The sequence below is a fragment of the Vipera berus genome (genome assembly GCF_964194415.1).
Source record: "Vipera berus genome assembly, contig: HAP1_SCAFFOLD_310, whole genome shotgun sequence".
In the NCBI taxonomy this organism is placed as follows: Eukaryota; Metazoa; Chordata; class Lepidosauria; order Squamata; family Viperidae; genus Vipera; species Vipera berus.
The window spans coordinates 17904-27931 of NW_027673452.1; the positions used below are offsets into that span (position 1 = coordinate 17904).

The window sequence follows — 10028 nt, forward strand, 5'->3', positions numbered from 1 at the left end:
AAGAGCAGGGCGGGTGGGCTCCGTCACTGGCACAGGCAATGCGGTTGGGGCAAGGACACACAAGTTGGAACACAGCCAAGTTTATTTAATTCATCTGAGGCAAAGCAGGCAGAAGAGAGCACATCTGGCCTAGTGGTTTAAGGAGTTCAAGTCCTGCCTAAGGCACAAAGCCAGCTGGGTAATCTTGGGCCAGTCCCTCACTCTCAGCCCTGGGAAGGAGGAAATGGCAAGCTACCTCTGAAAAATCTTGCCAAGAAAACTGCAGGGACTTGATCAGGCAGTTGCCAGGAGCCAACAATGACTCAAAAGGACACACACACATACGCACGCACACAACCCAAGGCACAAACCACCTTATACTTCGAGGACGTTGTAGATGTCAGTGAGCGGAAGAAATGGGTCGAATCTAATCCAGAACCTCTCTGCGCTCTGAATCCTCCTGAAACTCCCAGGAGTCAGTCAACATTGCTTGACTGAAGGTTTGCCACGGTGGCTTCACGTGTGGGAGCATTAGAGGTCTAAGCCAGTAAAACCTGCTATCTAGAGCCAAGTCCCCAGTCCCGGGCCACATCCTGGTAATGGGCCACGGCCCATTCGAAACCGGGCCACGCAAGCGGCAGGCAAGCACGTGCATGCAGCTCCATTTGCGTGACCAGCAGGCATTTGCCTACCGCTTGCGCAAAGCCATTTTCATCCCCCACCCACCGGTCCACAAAGCTGGAAAGGTTGGGGAACCACTGATCTAAAGGGTCTTAAAATTAAAACAAAGTTTGGGGGGTTTCCTCCAGATGAGCAACCACCAATGCAGCCTGTCCCTGCCAAGTTTCTAACATTTCTAGCTCATCCAAAGGACTGTTACACCCCCCCCAAAAGAGACCTCCACCTCTCCACACACTCTTTGTGTTCCTCACAGATCCTCCAAAGCAGCGGCTCATCTACCTGTGCATTGACATCTGCTTCCCAAACAACATCTGTGTCTCCATCTGTTTCTACTATCTTCCCGAGTGAAGGTCCAAAGAGACCGACTCCCATGGTTCAGCTCGGCTGTATTTGAACCGAATCAGAACCTCCGCGTCCCTGTGCTCGACCCAAACCCTCCAGCCTCCAGAAAGAGCCCACCTTCAAAGTCAGAACTCCGGACCAGCCAGAAGAAAAAGAACACCACTTACATGGTCATTTATATACATTTATACATACATTTACGAAGTTTGTCGCTTTCAACTGTAACATGTAAATAATTACTTCTGGTAGAAGTAGCTTTATGGTGAAGGTAAGATCCGTACAAGCATTATGTGAAAAACAACACTTAAAAAAAAAACACGCATGGGATGCTCTGATTTGGGATGTGAGCATGCCGGGTCAGAGAGAAAAGTCTGCCCTCGGATGATGAGGCTTCCCTGAAGGTTTGGGCCAACCTCTTCTTTTAAGCCAGATGACCCAGCCGGGCTGCCTGGGGAAGGGGGGGGGGCAGAGTGGAGCCTGCCTCTCCTGCAGGCACTGCCCACAATTACTCTGGAGTCAGTGCCAGCTCCCAAATGGAGCCTCCTCTAGCCTGGGGTGAGAGGAGAGGGGCAAAAAAGGCAGTCTCGGAGAGGAGACTCAGCTCACCCCAGACCCAGAAGGCCCTTCCTAGAGGCAGCCAAGACAAAGATACCCACCACTGCCCAGGGACAGGGCGGCTTCCCTGCTTTAGTCCAAAACCGGGCTAGTTTTAAGGCGGCGCTTCAAAAGGGGAGCCCGAGAGAGGCCAGCTGCAGCCTCACAGCACCTGCCAGTTAAGCCAAAGGGCAGAGACTCTTCGTGCAGCCTCGGCCGAGTTAGACTGGACTCCGCTCCATTTGCAGAAACAAGCAGTGGCCGACGGGGCCAAAGAGGAATCCTCTCCTCCGCCCAGAAGGCAGACCGGCTGGCGAAGAGGTGCCGTCCCGGCTTGCTCCTCAGCCCAACACGCTGTCGTTGAAAGCCAGACAGACAACCGCCTTCTGGTGCCCGCTGTATTCTCTCTTGATCTCCCCCGTCTCCACACACCAGAGGCGGGCCAAGTTGTCTGACGAGGCTGCAGGGGGAAGAGAGAGTTCAGGGGAGCAGCACCAATTCTGGGAAGAGAGGGACAGACAGCCAAAGGCTGGCCGTTTCTCTAGAACAGGGGTTTAGGTCTTGTGGACGTCAACTCCCAGAATTCCCCAGCCAGCAAATCTGGTTGGGCAATTCTGGGAGTTGAAGTACACAACTCTTAAAAGCTTTGCTGGCTGGAGAATTCTAGGGGGTCCGAAGTTTGGAGACCTCTGCTCTAGAAGGCTCCAACCCTTGCCGAGTACTCCTGCGGCACGTTGCAAGACCCGCACAGAAAACGGCTAGGTCGTGTTTTTAAGAGCTTGAGGGAACTCAGTTTGTCCAGCCTTCTGACGTCTGTGAACGTCGGGGGCGCAAGATGGCAGCCCCCCCTTCCGTTCTCAAAGGGGAGTCCCACAAAAGGCAAAGTATCCTTCTCACAATCCCAGAGTGTTGGGTGCAGAAGAACAGATGCGGGTTCTAAGGCGGCAGATTTCAAGGGTCGGAACACACTTCCTAACAGGAAGAACAGTACGACAGGGTGGAAACCTGGAGCCAGGCTGGGGGGCCACCACTGAGTGGGTTCAAGCAGACTGAACAATCTGCCTGCACTGGTTTTGTGCGGATTCCTGCACAGAGCAGGGGGTGGACTTTATAGCCTCAAGGGCCTCTCCAACTCTAGGATCTTAGGCCCCACAGCCCAGTTCATGTCTTGCCTGTACAACAGGAGCAAAATACGGGGCTGGCCCATGAACTGCTCCTTCTCTCCTTTTCCAAAACATGGGATAACACAGGTAGTCTTACAACCATTTGTTTAATGACCATTTGAAATTACAACAGCACTGAAAAAGGTGACTTATGACCATTTTTCACACTTATGACCATTGCAGCATCCACATGATCACATGACTGAAACTCAGGCACTTGGCAACTAGCTCATACTGTGACGGTTGCCGTGTCCCCGGGGGTGTGTGTGTCACGTGATCCCCTTTTGCGACCTTCTGACAAGCAAAGTCAATGGGGGAGCCAGACTCACTTAACGACTGCGTTGCTAACATGACAACTGCAGTGCTTCATTTAACAACTGTGGCAAGAAAGGTCGTAAAGTGGGGCAAAGCTCCCTTAACAACTGTATCACTTAACAACAGAAACGTTGAGCTGAATTGTGGTCACAAGGGAGAACAGGTGCGTTCAAAATGCTACTCTATTTTTGGCAAAAGGGGAAAGGAAGAGCCGCATGGACTCTTCCCTGCTCCAGGATGGCAGGTGGGCCTGTGGGCTCCGCCCTTCTCACCTGTGACAATATACTGGGAATCCCCCGAAAAGGCACAGTCCCACATCCAGCCGCGGGAGGTCTCCCCGGGGTTGTTGCTCTTGATGCTCAGCTCCGTCATCAGTGAGAAGTTGGAGGTCCTCCATATTTTGCACGTCTGGTCAGCAGAGCAAGTGGCCAAAAGCCTGGAGAAGGGAGAAAAAGCAAACACCGCTGAAGGCCTGACAGACCTGGCCCACGATTCCAAAACGGAGCAGGTTTGGCCCCTTTTCTGGCCTTATCTGAGGAACTGGGAAGCATCTTCCCACCTCCTTGGAAGGAGGCTGGTCCAAGGTGGGTCCGGGCATCTCAAAACTGGACAGATCAAGAATTGGCAAAGAAGATGAAAGGAGCTACTAGATCAGGCCTGAGTAATCAGGCCCCCAAATGCAGGGTAGATCTGCACCTCCTAATATGTCTTGGGAGTCTTCCTCAACCATCTCCTTTGGAAGGACCTGCCTCTCTCCCCAGGCCCCTGCCTCCCTCTCTCTGCCAGCTTGAGGCTGGGCTGGGCAGGACAGGAAAGAGCGACCCCTGCTCCCCACCCAGTTACGACTAGACCTGGGTTCCAGATCAGCTTTTACAGAGGTGAAGTCTGAAGCGCAGCAGGGGCTGGACAGAGGGTGCAGGAGATGCCACCCAGTCACGACCAAAGCTCAGTCCAGATGTTGCATGCCAACATGACTCCTCTTGTCCAAGCTTGGTCTGCCAGGCCAATGTTTCTCCTCCCCGTCCCCAAGAGGGAAGATCCCTCCTTTTCCAGGGCCAAGAAAACAGGGCGATGCCACCAATTACTCACGTGGAATCCGGGCTGAATTTGCACTGGAGTGCATAGCGGTTGTGTGCAGGGATCTTGGTCTTGGGGATGAGCTGGGTTACCTCATCTCCGATGCCTCCCGTGAGATTCCACACGTAACAGTTGCCCTGCGAGAGGAGAGATGGCTCAAAGCACCCGGTCCGCTGGCTCTGTGCCGCGTGGAAGGCTAACCGAGGAACTTGGCGAGTCCAGGACTGGCTATCCTTACCGAGCTGTTGACCGCAGCCATATAGCTGGCATCCGGATCTATATGTACCGCATTGACCGAGACCTCTGGCTCTGGGATAAGCTGCTCGTTGTGGTCCGTTTTCAGATCCCAGATGTGGATAGCGCCGCTCTGATCTCCCACAATGAGCTCAGCCTGGGAGGATACAAAGCAAGCGAGCTTTTGGCCCTGCGGCTCCTGCGGCCTCTTCCCCCGTGCAGCAGAGAGCAAGGGATCCTGCCTCAGATACCTGATTGGGATGCAAGCAAACGCAGTTGATAGGCGCGTTCACCTGGAAAATGCGCTGGCACTGAAGATTGCGAGACCTGAGACAAGACACAAACGACGTGACGGGAGAGAGTCAAGGGACTGCTGAGTCTGCTTGCACTCCGGGGAGCATCCACAGAGCCTCTGCTCAACACTGACGGCCATCATGCTGTCAAAGACTACGCTGGCACAGCCGTCCTTGCCTTCTTTAAACGGCTGCCTTTCTTAAAAATTCATTACTGGGCCTCCTATGCTCTCCTTCCCCAGCAGGTTGGCTCAAGGGGGACTTGTCAGATGCAGATGCCGGATGGCAAATGCATTTGTCAGAATAAGTACATATATATCTTTAAGGGGACACCAGACTCTAGAGAGTGAGGCCTGTCTAACCTTGGCAATTTTAAGACTTGTGGACTTCAACTTCCAGAATTCACCCCTGCCTTAGCGCTTGTGCTTCAGTAGGATATCTGTCCCCTCCAGGAAAACCGTGAAGCGTTCAGGCCCTCAGAATTTCCAGGATGTATTTTTTGAGTCCCACAACGAGCAGGGTTTGCTCACTAACTTCCTTCTCCCTTCACCCCTTCATTTCTCCTCTTTTCACTTAAGGCAAAACCTCAGGAACCTCAAGAAGGCACTTTTGGAAAAAGAAGGAAGTTCACCAGAACTGCTACTGAGGTGCCTCCAATGCGGATTCTGCTCACAGGCGAGAAAAAAAACTACAGCTCTAACTCAGCCCCACAGAGGAATATCTCGGTCATTTTGGTGTTAATTGTTTATGATCATGCTAAGAAACTCCTGACTCAGAGCAGCTTCTCACCCCACCGGTTTCAAAGCTGCCCAGCCTTCCTTTGGACTCTCTTACCTACGAAGGGATGTACAGGCCCACCTGGAGGGAGCATCCCACTCAGGCTGAACCTGTATCTATGCTGGCAGTGCCTCATGGGGTTTATGGTGCCTATTGGAGGGTTTCAACTGCCCTCAGTTTCAACTGTAAGAATGATCCCACTTTAACAAGGTAGCAAAATCTTACAAGATCTCTCTCCACGCACCCATGTAAGATCTCATGAAATTCGGGGCGTTTGCTTTTCTAAATCCTCCTTTGATCACTTTTACTCCTTTCCCCATTGTCTGGAGTGTGCAAAGGTGCCCACTGTGTGGGCAAACCGTGCACCTGACTCCTCCTCAGCTGCCCGCTTTCCACGCCTGCCTGCTTAGGGTCGGTCTTGGAAAGGTACGAGATCAACAACCAAAGTCCCACCGGAGGTCCCAGATGCGAGCCATGCAGTCTTCGCCCCCCGTGTACATCCACCGGCCGTCTTCATGGAAGCCAACCGAGGTGATGTTCTTGCTCACCCCGTCGTAGTTGATCACTGGGTTGGGGTTATTGGAGTTCAAGTCATACATGCGGATGTGCTGGTAACCTAGACCACAAACACCAACTAGTTCATAAGGAGTCAAAGCAACGAAACAGTTTCACACAGAGAAAAATAGCACTAGGTCAGGGGTAGGCAACCTCGGCTCTTTTATGACTCATGGACTTCAACTCCCAGAATTCCTGAGCCAGCTGGCTCAGGAATTCTGGGAGTTGAAGTCCATGAGTCATAAAAGAGCCGAGGTTGCCTACCCCTGCACTAGGTCAGCGTTAGGCTCCTTCTGAATTCTCAAAAGGATGGAAAGAGCTGCTCTCACCAACCCATGATCTGAGACTGAAGGTCGCTTGTCTGTCGCTAGTCTTAATCCTAACTTGGGTAATCAACCTTTCACCACCATTCACCTAACTGCCTGGGAGCTGTACCTTTGTTTCTTTAAAAAAAAAGAAGATTGACATTACAAGGATAATCATAATGACAATATCAAACCATTACAGGTACTCCTCAGCCTGCTACCATCACACGGTTGCAAGTGGTGGCAACCTTTAAGTGAGGCAGACTTGCTTAACAGCCCCAGCCGCTCCCGCTCTCCCTGATGAACATGCACCCACAAGAATTCTTCGTTAAATGAACATTAGGTGCCTCATGGATGGAGGCAGATCCTGGGAAGTCCAGCCAACAATCCGGGGCCATAAAGGAGGCAGTATAAAGCTTTGCAAAGCCAAAAAACAGCTGAGGGGAGGGGAGGGGGAGAACCCAGCAAGATTAGGGCCTAACACTGAGTTCCAAGAAACTTCCAAGCCAAACTCCTTGCTTGGCCGATGAAGCTGAGCTGATGGGCTAACGCCTAGCTCCTTGCTAGGCTTTAGGAGAGTATAGCCACCTTAGCTGGCAGCTTCAAAACAAGTTTCCCCAAATCTTTCCCTTTTCCCTCCCTCCTCCAGAAACCCACATTACTTCAGTAAAGAAAACCAAAAAATCTTGAGGACACAGATAAACCTCCAAGTGGCCTCAATGACTCTCGAAAAGAATGCAAATGACCAGCTATCTGCAAGGAATATAAATCCTTCCATGAAACTTCTTGGATGAGAAGCGAAACATCTTCAAGGAGAAACAAAGAAAGCCCAGTTGCCTCTTGAAAAAGCACCTTTGGGACAACCTAGATGACTGAGAGTCTCCACAGACACTGAAAGCTTGATCTTCCCTCCTCCCTTCCCCAAATTTGTCCTGAAGCTAAACTCCTTGGCTCTAACTTCCAATCTCGATCCCTTTTTACCACTTAATTTGCTAAACTTACTGCATGCCTAGAAAGAGGGTGACAAAATTGGTTATTTACCTTGATAGACGACTACCAGGCTGTAGAGGAAAGGAAGCAAAAAAAATCCTTTGTGTTTGCCTTGAGGAGCTGAAGAAAAAGTTCAGCTCTAAAGAAAAAAGTGGCAAGAAGCTTGGAAAACTTTGGCAAGCTTTTTGCTGCCTGTAGGACTCCCTTTAGGACCCAGCTTCGGATGCGGCCATTTGGTACACATTCATCTCCTAGCACAGGGGTAGGCAACCTCGGCTCTTTTATGACTCATGGACTTCAATTCCCAGAAATCCTGAGAGTTGAAGTCCATGAGTCATAAAAGAGCCGAGGTTGCCTACCCCTGTCCTAGCAAGAACCAGGAGAGGTTTGCAGTCTCTCAATCACCAGCTGATTGGGGCAGAAAACTCAGCAAGTAATTGTTGGAGTGTTGAAAATGGTGGCTGCCTCCAGGAGGCATGGGAGCAGGCCCAAATGCTGCGGGATCCCCTGTGGGATGGGAAGGAGAGAAAGAGGCAGGAGGGTGCTGCAGCATTCCTGTGGTGGTGGTGGTAAGGGTGAATGATTACACGGGCACTCTAGCTGCTATAAGTTTGAAACAGGGTGGAATGTAGCCTTTGGGAGGGGCTCTCTCATTTCAAATGGCCATTAAATGACCGGTCATATTTCAAGGACCACCTGAATTAAAAATAGAGCTCAAATTCAGTATTATGCAAATCTGCATCCTTAACAGGATGACAAAAAAAAAATCAAAGCTTTTTCTAAAAAGGGAGAGTTGTTACGTCTGGGTTAAGAAGGATTTTTCACCCAAGTGAAATTGGCCGCAACCCTGATTGGTCAATTGATCTACCTTTTTTTGGGGGGGGGGGAAATCTATGGAAATTGGTCAGAACCCCACGGTAAGATCTTCTTTCACTGGTTCTGTGCCTGCTCCACTGCAGACAGAATCCAATCTCTCTGGGTGAGGGGCTTCCAGAAAGCCCACGTCGCCTTTAAGGTTAATGGGGCACCGATCTGAACTTCAGAATGTGACTGCTGGCAATAATACTCTGTGAGCCGAGTGGGGAAAGGACAATTCTGCATTTACCCATGACAATATTTGAAGCAAAGACAAGAGGAGCCAGGCACAGAATTAATTTCACAGAGCCTCTGCAAAGGCATCTGGGGGCCGCAGCTGGACGGCCAAGCCGAAGCCGCGCCAAAGGCTTTAGAAACCCAGTTCAGACGATGCCACCTCGGGAAGGCTTTTCCTCCGTGATGCAGGATTCCAGCTGGCTTGACCCGGAATTCCACCAGGGCGACCGCTCCGCAGGGCCTTGGGCAGGACCCGGAGCCCTCTTTCTCTGCAGCCATGCCCGGGCAGGGCTCCCCCACCCCGAGGGCCGCGGCCCCTTCCCAGCACGGAGCAATTCTCCCCCCAACCGGCCTGCAAAGCCGGAAAGGCCGGGAGCGCGAGAGCGGCCTAAAGCCCGGCCTGACCGGCGGCGGCTCCCCCCGCCCCTCCGCTTGCCTACCTGCCGCGGCCACCATGGTGCGGTCCGGCGTGATCTCCAGGGCGTTGACCTGCTGCGGGCGGGCGAGCGGCGGTTAAGGAAGCCTGCGGGGACCCGGCCCAGCCCCCCCCCGCCCCCCCCCCGGCGCCCAAAGGATACCGAGTCCTGGTGCTGCACCGTCCGCGTGCAGATGCCGCTGTGCGCCTGCCAGAAGCGCACCGTGTGGTCGTAGCCGGCCGTGGCCAGGATGACCGGGTCGCTGCCCACCGTGCCCTGCGCGGGGTTCATGCTGCCGGCCTGCGGGCGGGGCGCGGGGAGCCCCCCAGGAGGCGGCCCCGGCCGGGCTCCTGCAGCGCGGCCCACCTGGCAGGGAGGTTGTGGGCGGGAGAGCAGCGCCAGGACCCCGCGACCCTCCGGCCCCGCCCCCGCGGGTCAGCTTCCCTAGAGCGCCTGGGTACCGATCTTGCGCATGCGCGAGCCCGGGTCGCCCGGCCGCGAGCATCGAACCCTGCGATTGCGGCGTCCCTACGCATGCGCGCGCGGGGGACCGCCCCTTCCCGTGCCAGAGCCGAGCCGAGACGGGCGCGTCTCTAAGCCATAGACTCCGACTTAGCCTCATCCGAAGACGGCGAATTCCGGGTTCCTTCCTTCCTTTTTGGCTTCCGTCCGGGCTTGCCGTGGGCTGAGAGGCACCACGGAGGACGGGGTTGCGGGCCTGTTTCCCGTTTCGACCAGCGGCCTTCTGGAAGCTGCCTCTGAAGGGCGTGTTTGGATCCCTAGGTTCTCCAGCGCAGGCTATGCGAGGCAGCCCGCCGATGGAGCCACAGTAGGGGACGCTTTTCTGACTCTATTGTTCAGCACCCTCATGAGAACCCAGCCAGTTTTCCGTGACGCCCCCGTCCCGGCTTCACGCGAACTCGTCAGTTTTCACTGAAAGCTCTCGGGCACCCGAGAGGGAGGCGCGCGGCCTTCTCTGCACTGTTCGTAGATCTACCGCCTTACATTCCCCGCAGAAGAGCGCCCTCTGGCGAGGCGGCACCAGGTAACAAGAGTCGAGGCTTTCGCGCGCGATTGGCCTTCTCCCTCGAGTGGGCGGGGCCTCGCAGACGGTCTGGTGGTCCAGGGTTTCTCGGAGACGGGCGGGCTTCAACGTCCAGCCTGCCGGGTGAGGAATCCTGGGAGTTGAAGTCCACGCATCTTCACATGGGCAAA

At 53.8% G+C, this 10028-nt stretch overlaps 1 protein-coding gene across 3 annotated transcripts; it reads right to left on the reverse strand.

Moving 5' to 3' along the window:
• Positions 1–1151: 1151 nt before the first annotated feature.
• On the reverse strand, positions 1152–9450 carry LOC308679366 (target of rapamycin complex subunit lst8). 3 transcript variants are annotated; one of them, XM_081346974.1, is made up of 9 exons: positions 8976–9450; positions 8838–8889; positions 7357–7376; positions 5909–6071; positions 4637–4712; positions 4390–4542; positions 4164–4288; positions 3347–3510; positions 1152–2056 (listed from the first exon to the last, which is right to left on the reverse strand). In XM_081346974.1, exons 1-9 carry the CDS (start codon positions 9433–9435, stop codon positions 1938–1940), a joined length of 1332 nt encoding a protein of 443 aa, XP_081203100.1. In that variant the 5' UTR covers positions 9436–9450; the 3' UTR covers positions 1152–1937. The 3 variants fall into 3 exon arrangements, with proteins under 3 accessions (XP_081203100.1, XP_081203102.1, XP_081203101.1); XM_081346976.1 differs by lacking the exon at positions 7357–7376 and having other exon boundaries at positions 8838–8886; positions 8976–9235; XM_081346975.1 differs by lacking the exon at positions 7357–7376 and having other exon boundaries at positions 8976–9235.
• Between the last annotated feature and the right edge of the window lie 578 nt (positions 9451–10028).